Genomic DNA, 20,878 nt, shown 5'->3' with positions numbered 1-20,878 from the left:
ATCAAAAGTAGAGGGGTCGTTATCTTCCTCCCATCCTAAGACTATGACTGTGAATATCAACAAGTCAGAGTATGAGGAGTTTTGAGCATACAAATCTATTTAGTCGTCGGCCTCTACAATTATTATAGGCAATGCTCCACATGATACAGGTACCACTTGGATTATTGATTTAGGAGCATCTAGACACTTTGGTAGTAGACCTTCTATGTTTACCATGCTACATTCATTACTCAGACACGTCATGTGAGACTTGCAGATGGTAGATGGTCTCCTATCTTTGGTTATGGAGATATTAAGATTTCTTGGTCTATGACAATTCCTAATGTGTTATATGCTCCTAAGTTTCCCACTAATCTTTCATCGGTTGGACTATTGATTAATGATTTACATTGACGTGTTACATTTGACTCTGATGTATGTTCATTTCAAGACTTGCAAACTTGGAAGACGATTGGTGGAGGCTATGAGAAAGGGGACATCTACTTCTTGTATGATTCTGCAGGTATTGCAGCTTTCTTGACTTCTTCATTGTCCTCCTCCTTCCAGTGGCATATCAGACTTGATCATCCATCTATCTCCAAGCTTTGTCACTTGCTTCCTCATCTATCAATGCAGAGTCGTTCCAGTGTGAAGCCTGTTAACTTGGCAAGCACACTTGGAACAGTTATCCATCGAGTCTTAGTCCATCCAGTTGTGGACTATTTGATCTTCTTCATGTTGATGTGTGAGGTCCTAGCAGAGTTGTTAGTAGGTATAGATTTCGTTATTTCCTTATCATTATTGATGATTATTCTCGAGTCACTTGGGTTTTCCTTTTGAAAGAAAGGTCTGAAGTCATATGTACTCTTAAGAACCTTATTATATAAATAAAGACCCAATTTGGTATTCTTGTTAAAAGCATTTGTACTGATAATGCTCTTGAGTTCAAGACATCTACCTTAATCAAGTTTTACTCTGATAATGGCATTTCTCTTCAGTTTACTTGTTCTCATACATCTCAACAAAATAAAGTAGCTGAGCGAAAACTTCACCAATTTTAAATGTGGCCCGTTCCCTTATGCATCATACTATCTACCTGCATATTTTTTGGGAGATGCTATTCTCACTACTTGTTACTTGACCAACTGTTTACCCTTATCCTTATTGACAACCAAGTTCTCATTAAACTTATACACCCACAAGGACCCCTGTTTCCAGTAGCTCTCAAAGTATTTGGTTTTACATGTTTTGTTCACATACTTAGACCCACATGTGATAAATTAGGGGCCCAAGCCATTAAATGTATCTTTATTGACTACTCTAGAAACCATAAAGGTTACAAATGCTTTGATCCCTTGACTCAAAAAGAATATATCAGTGTAGATGTCACATTCTTTGAGTCTCGGCCGTATTATAGGTCATCTCTTACCCCTATTGAGATGCCACTGTCACCTAACCCACTACCTATTCCTCCTATTCCGTTGGAGTCATTCTCATTTGAGTCCCCTTCTAGAGATTCTCCTACTGTAGTGTCCAAGTTTCGTGATCCTCTGCTGGTCTACATACGTCAATAGGACCCTTCTCATGTTCCTTCCCCAATCGCTTCTCAAGAGGTAAGTATATCTAAAGTACGTAGACCTAGTCCATCTGATTACTGTGAGGACTTACCTATTGCTCTTCGCAAAGGCAAGCAACAATGTACTCTATATCATATATCTCATTTTGTTTCTACTGACAGTGTTGGTAAAAGTATGCAACAGTTTATTCAAGCTCTAACTGCCCATGCAGTTCCTACTTGCCACCAACATGCTTTGTTAGATACTCAGTGGAGACATGCTATGCAAGATGAGATTGATGCATTAGTTCAGTGAGGCACCTGGGAACTTGTTGATCCTCCTCCTGATTGTGACATTGTTGGCTCCAAGTGGGTACTCAAAGTGAAATATAATTATGATGGTTCTATGGAAAGGTACAAAGCTCGGTTGGTTGCTAAGGGCTACACGCAGACTTACAAGGTTGATTTCTTGAGACTTTCTCTCTTGTTGCTCGGATGGGAACCATTCGGCTTATCATCTCTGTGGGTCTACACCATGACTGGCACATGTATCAACTTGATGTCAAAAATACCTTTTTGTATGGTGATCTTGATGAGACTGTCTATATGCAACAACCACCAGGGTTTGAATGACAGGGGGAATGTAGAAAAGTGTGCAAACTGAAGAAGGATATTTATGCACTCATGCAGAGTCCTCATGCGTGGTTTTACAAGTTCTCTGAGGTAGTCTCAAAGTGTGGCTTTAAGAAATCCCCTCTTGATCATTCTCTATCTATCAAGAAGAATTCTAGGGGTATGACCATTCTAGTAGTTTATACTGATGATATTATCCTGACAGGTGACTTTCATCAAGAAATTTTTGATACAAAGTTGTTTCTTCAAAAACACTTTGTGATGAAAGATCTTGGTCAACTACGATATTTCTTGGGAATAGAGGTTACTCGCAACAGGGAATGTGTAGTTCTCTTTCAACAGAAATATGTTCTTGATTTATTGCAGGACACCGGGATGCTAGGAGCTAAACCGGCCAATCTACCTATGAATCCACGCATACATCTTCATGATGACCAATCAGAATTAGTGGATTCTCGATCATACAGATCTCTTATTGGAAAGCCCATCTATGTTACTGTGACCAGACCAGACATTAACTTTGCAGTGGGAAAGCTAAGTCAATTTATGGAAAAACCCAGAAAAGTTCATTGGGATGCGGCTTTAATGGTTGTCAAATATCTGAAATCGTCTCCCGGCAAAGGGCTTTTGTTCACAAAAGGCAAGACCCTGGAAGTAGAAGCCTATAGTGATGCTGACTGTGCTGGCTCAATCGAAGACAGGAAATCTACCATAGGATTATGTGTATTTATGGAAGGCAACCTTATATCTTGGAGAAGCAAAAAACAATGTGTAGTATCAAGATCTAGTGCAGAATCCGAGTACAGAGTTATGGCTCAAACTGGAATGACTAGGGTTAAATCCGTGCTATCTAGCCTAAGTGTGTCAATTCTGCTTCCCATGAAAATATATTGTAACAATTGAGCAGTCACGTACATTGCAAACAATCCAGTTTTCCATGAGAGAGCTAAACATATTAAAGTGGACTGTCATTACATTCAAGATCTCGTTCAAGGAGGAACCATTGCCACTATTCATGTACCATCAAAAGATCAAGCTGCAGATGTCTTCACCAAAGCTCTTCCTATTGGTGATTTCTCTAGATGTTGTGACAAGCTTAGCATGTTTAATATGTATGCTCCAACTTGAGGGGGAGTGTTAAATTAGAAGAGTATGTATTTTTAAGTGATTCTTTGTAATATTAATAGTTATGAGGTCTCTTTAAACATTTCTCTATTTTTGGTTGATGTAATTTGTAAATCCCTTTTCTACCCTAATCTCTTTATTATGGAGATTAGGGTTAGTGAATAACCTAAGTTTTCTCTCTCAAAGACTACCAACTGTAACAGAAGTAATAAAGAAGAAGAAGAAAATTATAGATTTTCGAGTTTGCTTCTATGAGGCTCTGATTAGGGCGACCAACAGGTAACACTAAAACATAGAATCCATGGGCATATGTATGCTGCCTCATATGTTTTTCCGAAGCCCATTAGGCGGTTAGGGCGTATGTGAGATCGTCAGGGTGAAAACAGATGATTGTAAATCTTTGATTTATTTGATAAAAATCTTTTACATGAAAGTAGTTTTCAAGTTTATCTTGTAACTATGAGTGGGCCCCCTAGCAGTTATGAGATATAGAGATAGAGCTCAAGGCCATTATCCAACATCTCTCACCTGGCCATGAGACCGCCAGGTTGCTTTCACTATGTGTGGGTTTCCTTAATCTTTAGTTACATGGTTTTGTGTAATTGGTTTATCCACCATAACTCAAATATTCAATATATTTAACATTAGTTATGAAGTTTTCTTCAAAAGGTTTTACCATTGTAACGTGTTAAAAAAAAAAATAATCACATGTGGATCACATGTTTTACATATTAATTATAAAGAATTATTTTGTTAAAAATGCTAACAATCATATAAGCATTTGAAATATATATGAATATTCACTTTTTGTTTAGTCAATGAAATCAACTTGGATACTCTTCAACCACCTCAAAAAAAGGCAAGCCGAGATGTCCTTAATATCGAATGACAAGACCAACTGGAAAGCTAGCAACAAGACTTGCATATGACATGGCATGTATTAGCTTTCCAACAGAGCAAAAGGTATATTTAAATCTGCTCTCACTTTTTAACTGCTTATATAGTCATCTACTTGATCGGCAATACATCTAATATTTATTATAACTATATAAAAGAATGAGCAATTATCTCAGAGTTTATCATACAAGTACTTTTTGACTTGTACAGTTTTTATCAATATGTCATTTCATAGAAAGTATTTCATTTAACTCATCATTCATATAATAATTTTCATGACTAATAACATGCAAATAAATTGCTTATCACCATGTCAAATTTGTCAAATATTTCATAAAGGTCAAAACATATCTCCACTACCAAATGCATTGAACTACAATTCAAATTTCGTAATTTATAACTTAATTATCAATCTCTAAAGAATAGAGGAGTTGGACTCAGTTGGTTATTTCCTTAACTGATCTATAAATAAATCCATAAGATTTATTGAGATCACTAATAAACTTCAGTCAGTTCATTACCAAACTGATCATCAGTTAGTTCATTGTCTGACTGCATATTAACATATCAAATCGATCAAACTTGATCATCAAAAGAATCATTATATTTCTACTGTTGGAGTAATTTCATCTCATGCATAAAAACATATAGACCCTACTTTTATTTGGGTATCAAATACATATGTATTTGCAAACACATTCTTTAATTTCTAGAACTGCATTTTGACATGCATTATAGATCTCCAAAGGTATTTGCATGGATCAAGCTGTGTTGATCTCATTATATTCAAGAGTGTTACCTTACACTGCATGGGCAAATAATGAAATCAAATTCATTCTCAAAGAAAACTTTGCTTAGTTGCTTACTAGCATAATTGGATCCACATGTAACAGACAACTTAACATGTTTGGATCTAATACAAGCAGGATATGGACGTTTAACCATATATCCACATAAATATATTCAAATCTGAATCAAGGTTGTATATATGGTGGATCTTAAGTAATAAATAGATCCAATCCCAAATTCTATATGCAGATAAAGATTCAGGTTATATTAGCCCTGAGTCAAACGTAACAGTATCCACAATACAATTGATATGAATTTAAAACACAAGTGATCCATATGAAATATTATACAACATGATTTAACAACCATGTTTGGATCCAAATAATTGTCCAATTCTTAGGCAAGGTTAAACAAAAATTTTCTTTACCTTGAGATGATGCAGATCTGTATCTGTACTAATCCATCACCCTTAAGAGCAAATAAAGTTATCATCCGCTAGTGCTACAAGTCTCCAAATAAAGGCATTCAAACTATTATGGATTTCAGTTCAAGAGTGTTATATTACACCTCTTGAGCATACACTAAAAAACAAGTTCATCCTCATAGGACTAAATAAAACTTTGTTCAATAGCACTCTAGAATGATTTGGATCTAGAAGGACAACAAACATCACAATATTAATGAATAAAAAAAAACAAACTCTATAACATATACCTAATCATTAATGTAAACCTGACATGAACTTTTAACCAATATCCAAATAAACTATAGATCTGATTCTATCATGAACCAAGCCTATTACAGGTTGCTTTACACCACTTAGCATAACCAACATACAGCAATGTACTCATTCCTTTTAACTATAATGAACATAGTACTTAGTATTTGTTCAGATAATATTCTTTCATAATGAGAAAAAATAAATTCATCCTTTAGCACTCTAGTGTTACTGACATTGAATGTGTGCACCTCAATTTTTTTTTACACCGTGGTAAAATCATTAGATCTGAGAAAATCAATGCATATCATACTATGTTTAGATCCACTATAAACAAGACATGGATCTTGAACAAAAAAGTGTAAACGAGTCAAATCAGATCATGCTCCAAAAGAGTACGACATTTTCTATGAAATCCGAATTCCACAGCTAAACGGATATAAAAACAATTTTAGTCATATCTAATGTCAGCATGGGCCCAAAGGATGACGAATATCCGAATAGCAAGCATGATGACATATATTTGAACCAATATAAACTGGATATGGATTTTAGTTGGAAACAATTTTTCTGAGATCCTTATTTTCATAGAAAGCGTGCCATTTTCCTGCCACTTAGCAATTTCTATAAGTAAAGTCGGCCCTATCTTATAAACATTTAACCATGTTTATAAATATCATACCACTCTTCCTATGTTTTGTTTGTTCATTTTTGTTTGTCGTTTTTTTGTGCTTTCTTTTTGACATTTTTGTGCTCTCTTGATATTTCATGCACAAATCTATACAGACACGAGAACCACTATTTTAATGCATTATTTTTCACACACCTTAGTTTCATGCGCCTTTCGTACACACAAAATAACAAAGTTTCGTAAGCATACATACATGGTGCTAACCATTGAGTAACACATATTGGTACTTTTTTAAGATCAAATGAGTCAACCTCTTCCTATGTGTTGTTCTTAGTTTTTACCCAAACATAGAGACTTATTAGTCTTCTACCACTATCCCATATTTCAACCTTTCCCTTTTCCTTTAATTATTATTACAAACCAGATTCTAAGAGGTCAGATAACATGTAGCATGTTTATGTTCCCTCTCAATGCATATAAACAATCTAGCATGTCATAAAAATTTTCAATGGGAAAAAAAAACTTTAAACGATTTATATACCATATTCATTATTGTAAATGGTTTTACTATATGTCTAACTTTAATCTAGCAATGCATATAAATCTCATGTGACTCTGAATCACCATTTGCTTGATATATTTTGACATGCAGACATAGATATACGCTCAGAACGCAGCCAAATACCACTGTTGGAGTTTTTGCAGCATAAAAAAAATCATATTAAGTGAGGAATACTCTATTAATGTTATGAAAAAAACACTTAGGAGCAAGGAGTCCTCAAATGGAAATTTTATAAGAAGGTTTCCGTCTTTTATTAAAAAAAATTCCTGAGACCCCTTTTTAGCAATTTCAACAACATTGAGGGTGTCTCTATATAATTTTGAACAAAATCCTGGTTTTAAACCGAATATAACTTTTGGAAGCTTCTTTCTTAAAAAGTTTTTTGTGCTAAAACATTGTGGCATTAATTTCTGTAAAATGAGATAGTGCTTTCAAAATACTGTTAAATTGGTAGCTTAATCTGTAATTTTTAACTTTCACAAACCTCTTTTTGAAAAAAAAAATTCGCAAAGTACGTTATGGAATTTTTTTAAAATGCAACAGCAGTTTTGAAAATAATGTGAAGTAGTGGACTAAATTTGTACCTTTTTACTTTTGAGTATAAATTAACTCCGAACCGATTTTTTCTCATTTTCACTTGATCCTCTCTCCTCTCGTGAGAGACCTTCTCTGCTAGGGTTTTGCCCACCGTCTTCCTCCTCACTCGGCCACCTCTACAACCGGCGTGCCTCTGCTCCCGACGCGAGGAAACTCTGCTATAGGTGCGAGGGAGACGGCTGGCGAGATGTTTTTCGGGTTTGCTTCTATGAGGCTCCGATTAGGGTGATGAACAGGTAACATTAAAACAGAGAGTCGCTGGGCATATATTGGCCGCCTCATAAGTTTTTCAGAAACCCAGTGGGCAGTTAGGGCGTGTGAGAGATTGTCGAGGTGAAAACAGGTAATTGAAAATCCTTGATTTATTTGATAAAAATCTTTTATGTGAAAGTATTTTTCAAGTTTATCTCATAACTGCAAGTGGCCCCCCTCGCTGCCCCTCACTGCTATGAGATGCAGAGATAATGGTCAAAGCCACTATCCAACAAGTATGAAGGGGGAGAAGATGGAACAACTAGCCACGATGGGAATCCTACTTTCCCCATGGAAGGAAGCTTGACAATGTGAACCCAATGTGAAGCCAGCTTTTGTCAAGCTTGGAGAGAGAAGAAGCGAAAGCGCCAAGGAACTCAACCAACCAAGGATGTCTTTCTTTGGAGCCTCTCCCACATTTTTATTTGGTTCTTTTATAGAATTTTCTACATGATCTCTTGATTTTGGTTCACAATTTAACCCATAACTTGTGCACATATTTCGAATGGAGAACCCACCATATATTAAGGGTCGTTTGATGGCCTGGAAAAGAACTGTAGCTGAGGGAAAAAAAAATCAAACTTTTAAAATTTTTCTGTGCCATCAAAGATGAAAAATTTTTTTACCGTTAATCAGACCCGATAATAGTGCTGACGCAGAAAAGAAAACATAGGAATACAGAAACTTGAAGAGAGAGAAAGCCAGGGACAACCAGTGAAGAGAACAACAGAAGGAAAGGAAGGACGTGGGTTAGGGTTTTACCTCTATTGCCGGCGGGGGAGAGAAGATGAAAGCAGAGGAAGGGGGAGACAGAGAGAAACCTGCCGTCCCTTCTTTCTTCCTCTCGCAACAAGACTGAGAGCGTGTTTATTTTTTTAGAAAATATGTTTCCACCGCCCGGAGGGGTGGAAACATTTTTCCAGAAATTTTTTTTTGCCCGTTGAGGCACGCTTGTTGCTCGCGTCTCCCTCCCAACGTTTCGTTTTCGTGCATCGGCTGCTGCAGCGTTTTCCTCCTTCCCCCATTCCTTGTCCCCTCCCCATCACAGAGACAGTCTCTCCTCCGCTGGATGGTCGTCATCCTCCAGCCGCCCGCCGGTGAGCCCTCTTCGGCTCTTATCTCTCACTCTCTCTTTCTCTCACACTCTCAGTCTTGTTGCGAGAGGAAGAAAGAAGGGACGGCAGGATTCTGGAGTAGCAAGAGAGGGTTTCTCTCTGTCTCCCCCTTCCTCTTCTTTCCTCTTCTCTTCCCCGTACGTCTCCTCCGACTGCAATAGAGGTAAAACCCTAACCCGCATCCTTCCTTTCCTTTGTTCTCTCCCTTTCCTTCTGTTGTTCTCTTCACTGGTTGTCCCTGGCTTTCTCTCTCTTCAAGTTTCTGTATTCCTATGTTTTCTTTTCTGCGTCAGCATTATTATCGGGTCTGATTCATGCCATTTTCATCTGAGATGAACTACAAGAGTGTTACCCTTAAAAGGAAGCGCCCAAATCTCGCTTTGTCTACGTAGTGTTCTTTCCTTTTCCCCAGTTTCATTTTTCATTGGTGTCGATTTATGGGATGCATGTGCCGTCCAGCCTGTGATCTTGAAATGGGTTTCTTGCTCGTACAATGTTGAAGTGGACATTAACATGGGTACAAGGGTGGAAATTGTTGGCCCAATGGAGCTGGAAAATCAACTTTGCTGAACCTACTAGCAGTGATCTGCAACCTACAGAAGGAGAAGTTAGGAGAAGCCAGCAGATATTCTCAACATCTTGTTAATCTGTTGACCATGGAAGAGAACCCTGTCCAGTATCTTCTGAGGCTGCATCTCAGGAAGGGTTTAGCAAGCAGGAGGCTTCATTTTTATTTCCTTTCTATTAAATTATGCATGTTTGGTTATTCTGTAATATTAGTCGAGTATAATTCTTTTCTGTTGTATTCTACTGTTATTATGGTTTTGCAAAAATTCATCTGTATCGCTGTTTTTCTGCTCGATTTGGTCATCAATGTGTATGCAAGAATGCAAGCCATAACACTAACAGGAGTAGTCTCTTACCAGGCCCACTACTGATGAAAAAGGAATGGTCTGTGATTCCATCCTTGTAATTGATATGGAGGTGCCCGTTCTTGGATGGTCTCCATGTTGAGATGGGGAGAAATTCAGGTGCCTAGTAATAAGTGGCAGGTTATTATTTTTCTGCTGACGTTTTCCCTATTGATAAATGTGCTTGTTATTGGTTAACCTTTTAATAAAATTTGTATTTAAACTCTGAAGTTGCGGGCTGATTAATTAGTTGCTTTTGTATCAGAATCTTTCATAACAAAACCAAAATCATAGTTGCAGCAGTCGCTTCTAAATGTAAAGGCAACTTGAGTGTTGGCTATAAATTTGAACAATGAATACCTGCTCGTTATTTTTTATCTGACTTTGCTACTAGTTTGGTGCCATCAATGTCATTGAAATTAAAAATGAGTAATCTCGTTTTTATGCTATTTGATACTAAAACTTCAAGTTGAAGGCATGTTCTGATCTAACTTTTCATTATCTTATGGTTAGCATGGGACTACTCTGCATGGATAAGAGTTTATGCATTGTTTCTGGAAGAGAAATTGGAATGCTTTCGTGTTCTCAAGTATGACATCGAGACAGACGGACCAGTAAGCAATTTTATTGAGCTTTTGCTTTCTATCATCTTCATGTGTTTGAGTTCTGAACCTGTTGGCTCATCTTAAGCTCACAGACCTATTTGGAAGGCTGCAGTACTCGTGTTGATACGCCAAGACACGGATACAGTGACATGGCTGGACAAGCCAGTCTTGATTTTTGCAGGTTTATTGTGGAATTTTGTGGGTTTTTTGTGGAATTTTGCAGACTTATTTGGGGGAGCCATTCATCCTTCCCAAACACATAAAATGAAGAAAAATTAAAAACTAAACATTGATAGGTAGAAGGCATATTTAATGTCTGAACGTTTGTTGTGGGGAAATTTATGATTAGATTGCTTAAGTAAAAAACTGAAGCTTTGTTCCCTATTTTGTCTGCTTATTTTTGTTATCTATGTTGTTTCGTGCCGTGCTTGATAAAGCTTATGTAACACTACATGGACAGGAGCAGGTTTTAAACTATGGTGCCTCTCGAGAGGAGAGCTTGCATCAATATGGAAGATTTGTAGTGATATAAGAAACTATATAAAGATTATGTAAATTTGCAAATATTTTTCTTTATTATTGTCAAATTAAGAAATAAATTTCTAGAAATCTAGAAATATGTTTCTTTATTATCAAACATAGAAATAAATTTTTGAAAATTTATTTCTCAGTCATCACAAGAATTGAAAAAAAAATTTCATTCATTTTTTTCTAGAAATATATTTTTAGAAACATATTTTCAATTTCAGTTCAGGCCATCAAACGGCCCCTTGGGACTTCTTTGAAATTTCTTTTGATTCTTCCCCTTTGGTTCATGATTTGGAGAACAGATCTTGTATTTTTGATCTGGTTTAGGTCTATTGGAACTCTGTACATTGGAGTTTGGATCCAGATCTCCTATGATATTGCTCTGAAATAGTAACTTCACCATAACTTCTCTTGTTTAACTCCAGTTGGCATGAACTTTGAAACACAGCTCTTTGTAATCAAATCTGTGGAATCATTGGTTTTAATCCTGTAAGATACAGATATTCACGCAAAATGAATCAAAAACATGATGCGTTTCATGCATCATCAGAAATCAAAATATCAGTCAGCTAATTTGGCATAGGAGTTGGTTCCAAGATCCACTGTTAATTGTATAAATGATGAATGCATATCTTTTCACTAAAGGACATTTGTTTAGGTTGCAAAAGGTTTGGTTGGGCAAAATTTGAGTCAAAATATTTGTCGATGGCAAGGTCAATGACCATCATGGACCGGAAGCCATTTCCAGGTTGTATTCAATAGCACCTTCTCTTGCATGCCAAATATGAAATCGACTATGTTTCCAGCGAAGAAATTGAGGTAAAGATGACAGATCGTCCAAGAGAAATTCCGACTGTTTTCTTCACAATTAACAAGAAGCAATGCTATTTGGTTTCCTATAATGGTTGGAATCAAAAAACCATAGTAAATCTGTACTAGAAATTACATTTTAATATGCAAAGGGATGTTGGATGTGCTTGAGCAGGAAAAGAAAAAGGCGACAGATTGACAAGAAAAGGGGAAAAAAGTATCTAAGGGCTGCAGAAGCAGTCCCATTTCGACTTTCTGGCCATGAAAAATCGAGGGCAGCTGCTGCAACCTTTATCTACGTCAGCCATGAGAGAGAGAAATAATAGATTAAACAAGAAATAGGACATTGAGGGGCTACCAAACCAGTCGCTGTGCCTGACAAAATGAAAGAAAGGGGTTGCTTTAGTAGCCCCCTTCTCACGATGACAAATCAAAGTGCATTGGCCATGGCAGATGTATGATAAATATAAAAGAACATCGAGGAAGCAGCTCCTGTGTTCGCAAAGTGAAAGGGATTGTTCCTGCAGCCACTTTCTCGCGACTAAATTGGTATTGTCAGCCATGGCTGATGCAGAGAGAGAGGCATGTATGATGGTGCCGTCACTAGAGACTAATGAAAGCAGAAGGCCGGCGAAGGCATGGGAGAGACCCTAATCTTGAGGGAGGGAGGAAGGGAGAGAGTGCGGGGGGTGATCAATCGAAGGGGGAAGCCGGGTGAGGTTATAGACAGACCACAAGGGCGGATTTCATCCGGACCTTTACCCATCCTACGAAATGTATTTCCTATATGTAAGCTTGTCTATTTGCAGGCAGACGCTATCACACGTAGACATTAGGTACATCTCAGTAAAATATGATGTTTAATCAAGTAGAAGTAGTTGCGGTAGCCCGTTGGCGCTCAGCTAACAAGGGCGCTGTTTGTGAGTGTTCTGTCTTGCTTTTACTGTGGCTATGGTTGGCCTGCGTAGATCGTTTTTGGACTTCGGACTTGATCGTCGTCCCGTGACACGGCCTTGCAATGCGAAGAGACGTTAACCTAGCAACGCTGAAAACAGCTTCCTCGAGTCAAGAAGGTATCCAGCTTTTCCACCTTACACAGGCCCAAGTATCCATGGAACGCCCTGTTCCACGGATTAAATCAAGCTCTTTAACATCGCCCTCTCACGTCAAGGGACTACATCTCAACAGTTCTATCCCAAAAAACAACTAAAAATAACTTGGAACCAAAATGTACATCAAACTATTTTACCACCGATCCCCAAAACAGTTCAGACGTAGGTGTCCCCTTTGAATCTGTCTTACCTATACGTATCGATTGCCGTCAAGAAGGGGCAAAAGGTGAACCCACTTCTCCATTTTAGTGGTGTGGGAAACTGCGGGCTGCTAAGGGAACGAATTGACCTGGATTCTTCTCCTCAGCATCTCTCACAACCTCCTCGTCTCTATCTTATGATTCAGTAACACATTCGTAATGGAAGAACATATTCTAACCTTCAGATGTTAGAACACTTCTTCTATTAGAGAGCACTGCTGTCTTTTACACTTCCATTGATTTTTTCACTGTTATGCATACACATGTTAATGTAAAGATTATACTGGCCAGGAACAGAATGCCAAAAAAAAAAGATAATGACATTTATTGAATATAAATTTCAAAATAAATGGTATACAACGTTATTTTTCTCTTGTACAAGAAAAAAAACACTCGTCCTGTAACTGTGAATTAAATTATGATAAGGCAGATCATGGGCAGGCAAGAAAAAACTCCAGACCTACTGCCTCCTAATTTCAATTCCATTAATCACCTAAAATAATCAGGAATAACCCATCATGTACCATACCATCTGTTTAGAAGTTCTAACAAAATCACTGCAGCGGAGTCCTTTGCCTTCTTCACACTGGGCATTGGCTCCCCAACACAGTCATCAGTCCAACCTCGATCTGTTGTATTCACACGCACAGAATAAGTAAACCGCTTTGCATGGGCTGGGCCACCTTCATTGACGCACCTGTACTTTCAGAGAAATGTGTGACAATGAGGAACTTTTCGAGAGAGACAGAGAGAGAGAGAAACAAAGACTAAGTTTGAACATCATGCAGCAAATAAAAACAGCTGGCAAGAAGACAAATAACCACACATAAATGGTATTCCAGATTTAACATCTAAAGGCTAACCTATATTGAGGCATAGGCCACTGTCTCCTTAGACAGATATCGTTGAGAGTTTGTCTGGTGAACGTCTGGACACCATTTTTCTTCTTCCCATCTTCTGCATACTTTTCCTTGGACTCCGCCTCCTTCTCTTTCAGAACAACAAGTGCATTTCTTGCTGCCAACTTCTGTGCCATTTTCTTTTGCGGATTCTGAGCAACGCCAATTTGAATCCCATCTATGAAGACCTGAACGGTAGCTATATTACCAGTTCGTATAGCCTTGTACTCCAGACCCTCTGCCTGCTGCTGACAGCGTTCTTGAAGTTCGCGAACTGGATGCATGGGAAGTGTTTCTGGTGTCACCATTGGATTTAATAATGGTTGAAATACCTTCAGGTACAAAGGTAACATGTCAGCAAACATAACCAAAACCAAAAGCATAAGTGTAGACTTTGATTTTACCTTCCAAACAATAGTAGTATTAAGGTTATTATCCAGGAAAATTGCACCAGCAATAGATTCCACAATATCACCAAGTACTTTTGGTGCTTTGCAATCTCCAATACCAAAGGAATTAAACCCTGGTTTACTAAGCTCATCTTGGACATCCTTCACAAATTCACGGATCTACACATGAAAAAGGGAAGCCTAATTCAATAAGACACCAACAATATGCAAAACACACTCAAAGGCAGTCCAGAAAAATTTTACTTTTTGTTAACTTCAACATTAACCAACCTGTGTTTCCAGTGCACTTGATCCATGACGAAGATGTACATGTAGCTTATGCTTCACAGCAACCCTAGCAAAGTTCTCATTGTTTACAGCTGCAGCTCGTAGATCAGTTAAACGACCCGGTGGAAGATCCGTATACGCAAAAAAAAGATGACGTGTTATCAGATGATCTAAAACAGCATCCCCAACAAATTCCAGACGCTGGTAACAAGAGACGCCAGATGAAGGACGTGAAGCATGAGTAATCGCTTCCACCAACAATCCTTTGTTTTCGAACTTTATGCTGAGTGCATTTTCCAATGCATCAAAGTCCACACTCCTCATGATACTGTCAGGAACTGTACAGTGGGGAGGTATTTCCTGTGGACTGAAGTCCACAGGGATACCAATCCAACTCATGAAGTGGTTAGCTGCCTTCTTTCCCCCTTCAACATAGTAAACACCAATCAATGCTTCCACTACGTCAGCTAATGTCTTGCTAGATAGTACTCTGTAACAGCTTGAATCACTCTCTATTTCACCATCTTCCATTGCATCATCCTCAAAACCATCACTATATGAACTCTCTGATGGTTCCTTTTCTGCATCAGAGCATTCTGGGCCAAACAAGGATGACGATACTTCTCTGGTATCTTCATCAAAAACAGGCAGTACCCCAGGTGCAGCCCATCTAGATGGGGCAAAGCGGTCTGCTTGAATGTATGATTGCAGCCCTTTGCCCAATGCATACTGATACAGTACCATATTGCTCACCATCTGTTGCCTCATTCTAGTTAGCTGCCCTTCATGTTTCTGAGGGTACTTGAGAAAAAGAAATTTACTGACTACCCATTTAAGATAAGCATCTCCTAAGAGCTCAGCCCTTTCATAGCAGAAAGTCTCTTGACATGAAGCTGCAGTAAGTGCCTCCAGGATCTGTGAATCAGGTAGCAAATTTCACAATGACATTATCCAACAGAGAGGAGAACCAAAATCCAAAAGTGGAATACCTTAGAAGCAGGAATGGGATATCCAATCAAACCCTTTAATTGGATCGCAAGTAGCATGCTCTCTATTCTCCTCATTATTGAAGGTAATCGTTGGGCACCTCGAACAAGAGATCCTGGCAGAGGGTGAACCAAACAGAGTTCAGGAGGTAGCATCACATAGTATGTCTTATCTAGCATGTCTTCAGCCTCTCCAGCCGCAGCTGCACCATCAACTTGGTCGTATGAGTATTTAAAACTCATTATTATTACGTAAATGTAAAAAATAAAAAACAGATAAATTGGATTACCTTCTGATGACTCGAATCTCGGAGAGAGAAGATTCTTGCAGTATGATACACCTCGTCCTCTTATGAGAGGTTGCTTCTTGCACAATAATTGCACCCCGTACCTGTAAAAGTCATGTACAAGAAATGAGTAACCATAGTGCACCAAAACATTGTTGTGCATGAAGAAGCAGAAGATTTTGTATCAAGTCAAAAACCAGAATCTACTCTGGTTGTGAAATTCCTGGGTTACAAGCTAATTGTATACCAGAAAATTCACAGCAAAAGTAGATACATAAATCTTTGATGCAAAGATCTGACTTCTAGCTTCTTTCTGCTCAACTGCCTGGTGCACTGGTCACTCATCTCTGGGAATGAATGAAAAATATACAGTACTGTCCAATTACAAAATCGACAAGTTAGATTCTCACTTCTGCTTATAGTATTCAGCATAGGAACTGTACTCCAGTGGGCCCAAGTAGCCCTCCTTCCTGGGGAATGAATTTTCTGCGTTCATGTCAAAACGCACAGAATCAATGTAAAACCTCTTGCCAGAGTGTGCAGCAGTCACAATTCTTCCCACTAAATCACTTGCATCAATGATAGAATCTGCCATGACCAATTTCCCATGTGGTGGAACTCCATTCAACTCGCTTTCAAAGATATCGCGAGTGGGAACCAATTTAGAAGCTTTTACAACATCAAATTGTGCAATTGCACCTCTAATCCCATAAGTAGGATGTGATTTCTGCCCAAATGCCATACCATACCGTAATTTCCCAAATCCATATTCTCTTCGGTCCCCGCCCAGAGTTCTTTCATTTGTACCCAAATAAACATCTGGGCGAGCCCTCTGAAGGGGATTTTTCCAGGCATCTGTGTCAATTATCTTATAAACAAGATCCCAGTCAAGTTCTTCCATCAGATGAAGATGCTGTTGAACAACTGGTACAAATAAATATGCTTTTGAAGGATCCCAAGGAGTTGTTGAGGGTTCAACATCTATATCCAGCACAATACTCATCAACCTTACATGGAAGCTCTTCAGTGAAACCAGCTGTAAAAACGAAATTGTAGATATTATCAATGATTATCTCCATATATACAGGTGCTAGTGGTCCCATATCTACATTAAACAAGTATAGAAGACCAACATACCTCTCGTTCTGTTATCTCTATGGGACCCTGGAAGACAAGAGAAACGTTTGACACCATGGTTCGAGCAATGAAGAGATCCATCGTCATTGAGAAGACCTAAAAAAATAGACCTTGTGAGTAAATTCCATGCTAGATGCTTCTTTTGTGTAGCTTAGACAGATTATTAGATTCAATACCTCTGCATCAAGCTCAGAACCAAACAGTACAGCAAAATCTGATACTTGTGTCACAAACGAGTCTTTTGAGGCCCCAGTATTCACACAGTTTATTGCATACCTATACAATTTAACCAAGTTCGAATCATTACAACCATCCCTTCCAATCAGAATCCAGTCTCCCTGCCATAATAAAAATCATCCAAGAAGACAACTTAGTGCCACTACATCACATCAGAAAGAAAACAGACAATAAATACATGATGAAGAATGCAAGCATGTGAATGTTTTCCAGAAACAGCTACACGTGAATAGAAGCAAATTGCAGAAAAAAATGCTATAGAGTTCTAGCATCATACTAAACTACCAACAGGCCAGATGTTGAGAACAGACTCCCCAGATTATCACTAAGTGAAGGGTCAAATTATTATGATCTCTTATTAACTGCAATGACCAACCTGCTAACATGGTAACACATCATTCATGAATTTGGGCACCGTTAGGTCTACCAGTTGGCAGAAAAACCCATGCAAACAGAAAAGTAGCATATATGGTTCAAGCAGCCACATATATCCAAGCAAAAACATATGAACAAGGAAAAAGATAAATTCATTGATAACAGGATAAATTCTAACAGGATGTGACCTTAGATTTGTCATCCCACTCTGCATAATCCACTCATACACACCATATATCACTCCAGGATAAAAGAAGAAAGAACAAATAAACAACAAGACAAACTTTACCCGTAGAATCTCTGCCACACCCTCAGGATAGAACTCCCTGTGCCTGGCAGTTCCAGGAAGTGGATCCTCTTCTTCATTCAGATCAACCTTCTCTGCCTCCTCACTGCTCCCCTTGTCTGGTAAAAGCATATCAGTGAATGCTCCCATCTCATGGAGCTTCTTGCAAGCCGCCAAACAAACTGCCTGAAATGGCCAGAGATGTTAAGAAGTGGTTCTGAAGAAAGTAAATTAATAGTCCCATTATAGGAATCACATTAGCATGCCTGTTGGGCAAGGCGCATCGAACAACATAGAGGACCATCGAGCTTTTCAAATGGAGCATTGCAAGGAAGTTGAAGCTTGCACGAGTATTCAGTAGAACCTCCAGGTTTCTCATGGCGTTCCATGATAAACTCAGGACGAAGAATCGAGTACCTAGTTAGGAAGTTAAATAGTCGTACCATAAGAATGAGACACAATGAAACATGTCAAATTCCAACTTACAGTTATTTCATAATGTGAAAAAAGAAAAATACCTATCGCTTGGCAGCTGAGAGCAGTAAAAATGGATAAGCCCAACTGCTGAGTTCAGACTGACAACAGCACCTGTTGACTCAACCTGGTAGATTGATCCAGGTGCTGTATCAACTGAAATGAACCTTGAATTACCCTTAAGGTGACTAAGGTCAGTTCTTTCAATTGCTTCCTTTCGCAAAGTTTCCTCACTATTCCGTGCATTTCTCAAGAATGTTTCATGTGACAGATTGCCCCTGAGATACGTTGAATGGTTTTAGACATTTAAAATTTCACAACAAAAAAGAGGAGTGTCACATTGAAAAAGTACAAAAGATACAAAACCATAAATTGAACTACATGGCTAATGTCAAGTCCTGCATGTTTAGTAATTTCATAATTCATAAAATAAAATAATTCTATTAGTTAAATCTCCTAGACTCCCAAAAAGCATCATGTTTTTAATGATAATACGTTAACTAGTTTTAGACATTTGAGTTTCATGGCGAAGAAAGATAAGTGACTCATTGACGACACATAATGTATATGATTTGAAGGCGAACGCCTAATGTCAACCTATGCACATTAATAATTTTATATTCGATAAACACACTCTACAAATAGTATTTTTTTCATTCTCTTTGGAAATTAGGCAATATTTATGGGAATGATGATAAATAAAATAAACCATTTATTACACTCCAAAAATCTTACGTGCAAATCTTATGAATCATGATAAGCTAGTTCATTATCACAAATGGCCATGGAAGGCTGACAGCTGAAAGCTCCCATCACCCATGGAGCTTTGGACATCATACACATTTTAAAAAATCGTATCCAATGCCATTTATGAAATTTTACAAGATAAATAAGCACATTTTTCATTAGTGCTCTCAATTTTCAAATAAACATGTTCTGTGATCTTAACTTAAAAAATTTTAGGAAATCTGAACTCACCACGTCTGCAAGCAAGATCAGCAGCATTGGGTGCCACTAAGGTATATGAAAAATAAAAAATAGATAAAGCTCACAAGCTTGTCCATAAACTGACAGCAAATATTATGAACGTATACCTCTCCAGCATCAATATGTAATCAGATCCAGGTTTTCTTGCCCGACCCCTAGATTGTATATATGCTAAAACTGTTTTAGCAAGGTCGAAACGAATAACAACATTACACTGCCGAATGTCCAGGCCTTCCTCTGCTACACTAGTAGCCACCAATAAAGTAACCTGCAAGTTGAACCATCACAACCCATGATCCTACTTCAACTAACATTTTAGACCTTGTTACTGAATATAAAAAATCTCAGGTTGCAACTGAAAGCATGTGCATACACGACCATCCCGAAATTTTGCAATTGTCTCCTGCATTTGGCACGTGCGCATTTCCTGATTATTGTTATGCCCAATCAAACTTGCACATTTGATGAAGTTTAATGATGGAAGTTCAGCAAACACCTGATCCCTTGTTTGAAAAGCAAAAGAAGACAATAAGTAGCCTGAAGAACACCCTCCCAAATAGAATTTTACATTCAAGCCAAACAAGAGAAAGCTAATGAAACCACCAACCTTCGGAAGAACCAAGGCAGCTACAACTCTCTCCACAAATATGATAGCACGGAAGTCTTCTGTGTGTTGGTATTTCAGAAGTATTTTAATCAATGACTGAACTTTAGGAGTTACCTGTCCATCAGCTACTGCTGCACCAATTATCACATCAACATGCTCCCCACCAGAAACAGCTATGTTGAATAAGCAAAGGGCAATATCATGTTAGCAAACCAGAAACAGAATGATCAACAACTGAAATTGCTGGTTTCTTTAACTGACCAGAGAAAACCAACACAAGCAAACAGGATACATGATTATCTAAATGAAAATATCAAAAAGGAGAGGAGAAAACGGATGAACATTCATTTATCCTTAAACAAATAACTATGACACATAAGCACATTTTTTACCAAAAGGAATAATGGGTGTGTTTTCGCGTGCTGGACAAACCACTACTACCACCTGTAACCATCTAAAGGCAAGGAACTTTGGTAAACATACTTAATAGTGAGTGAAACTCTTGCACAAATCGTAACCAAGTTCGTAGAGCATTAGATCATTCATTTAAGCCCATTAACTATTTCTTCGCTTCTTGAAAGTTGAAACCAATGTTGTATGTTACAATACAACAATGGTCAATAAAACTATTACACTAAACGCCCTTATCAAGATACAGAGGTGCCCCGTATTGTGCGCTACGGACCCAATACCATACTATGCAAGTTCGTCAGACAGAAAAAAGGCCAAGGCCTTATTTTTCTGATTTGTTCATTAAACCCCCAACACCTCCCCCCCCCCCTTTTTTCTCTCCTTTCCCAACTTCTAAACACTCTTAGCACTTGAGTGAAGGTGTGAGCTGTTGCCGATGTGAGGTAGAGAAAGTCCATTTAGGGGGAATTTTCACGGGGGATTGATTTGCAGATGG

The 20,878-nt window shown here is 38.2% G+C and overlaps 1 protein-coding gene and 1 long non-coding RNA gene across 4 annotated transcripts in view; one reads left to right on the top strand and one right to left on the bottom strand.

The window, feature by feature from the left end:
- Window positions 1–7,524: 7,524 nt before the first annotated feature.
- Window positions 7,525–10,751, top strand: LOC116262864 (uncharacterized). Of its 2 annotated transcripts, none has more exons than XR_004174528.2 (4): window positions 7,525–7,829; window positions 7,946–9,884; window positions 10,278–10,378; window positions 10,455–10,751. It is a non-coding gene; the product is annotated as an uncharacterized LOC116262864 (long non-coding RNA). The 2 variants fall into 2 exon arrangements; XR_007574502.1 differs by having other exon boundaries at window positions 7,946–9,905.
- A 2,567-nt stretch (window positions 10,752–13,318) lies between these two features.
- LOC116261814 (endoribonuclease Dicer homolog 1) overlaps window positions 13,319–20,878 on the bottom strand; it is a 34,541-nt gene continuing 26,981 nt past the window's right edge. For both annotated transcript variants that reach the window (XM_031640693.2, XM_031640694.2), the window contains exons 6-20: window positions 19,972–20,144; window positions 19,738–19,860; window positions 19,472–19,632; window positions 18,422–18,655; window positions 18,170–18,320; window positions 17,907–18,089; window positions 17,182–17,343; window positions 17,006–17,101; window positions 16,279–16,904; window positions 15,872–15,972; window positions 15,585–15,784; window positions 14,599–15,510; window positions 14,323–14,487; window positions 13,883–14,250; window positions 13,319–13,716 (exon numbers count right to left, since the gene is read on the bottom strand). In XM_031640693.2, the coding sequence (XP_031496553.1) occupies window positions 13,536–13,716; window positions 13,883–14,250; window positions 14,323–14,487; window positions 14,599–15,510; window positions 15,585–15,784; window positions 15,872–15,972; window positions 16,279–16,904; window positions 17,006–17,101; window positions 17,182–17,343; window positions 17,907–18,089; window positions 18,170–18,320; window positions 18,422–18,655; window positions 19,472–19,632; window positions 19,738–19,860; window positions 19,972–20,144 (3,836 nt within the window). In that variant the 3' untranslated portion in view covers window positions 13,319–13,535. The remainder of the gene's footprint in view (window positions 13,717–13,882; window positions 14,251–14,322; window positions 14,488–14,598; window positions 15,511–15,584; window positions 15,785–15,871; window positions 15,973–16,278; window positions 16,905–17,005; window positions 17,102–17,181; window positions 17,344–17,906; window positions 18,090–18,169; window positions 18,321–18,421; window positions 18,656–19,471; window positions 19,633–19,737; window positions 19,861–19,971; window positions 20,145–20,878) is intronic.

This window comes from Nymphaea colorata, chromosome 10 (assembly GCF_008831285.2).
Source record: "Nymphaea colorata isolate Beijing-Zhang1983 chromosome 10, ASM883128v2, whole genome shotgun sequence".
NCBI classification, from domain to species: domain Eukaryota; kingdom Viridiplantae; phylum Streptophyta; class Magnoliopsida; order Nymphaeales; family Nymphaeaceae; genus Nymphaea; species Nymphaea colorata.
The sequence above is the reverse complement of the archived record's forward strand: the minus strand, read 5'-3'. Positions and strand labels throughout refer to the sequence as shown.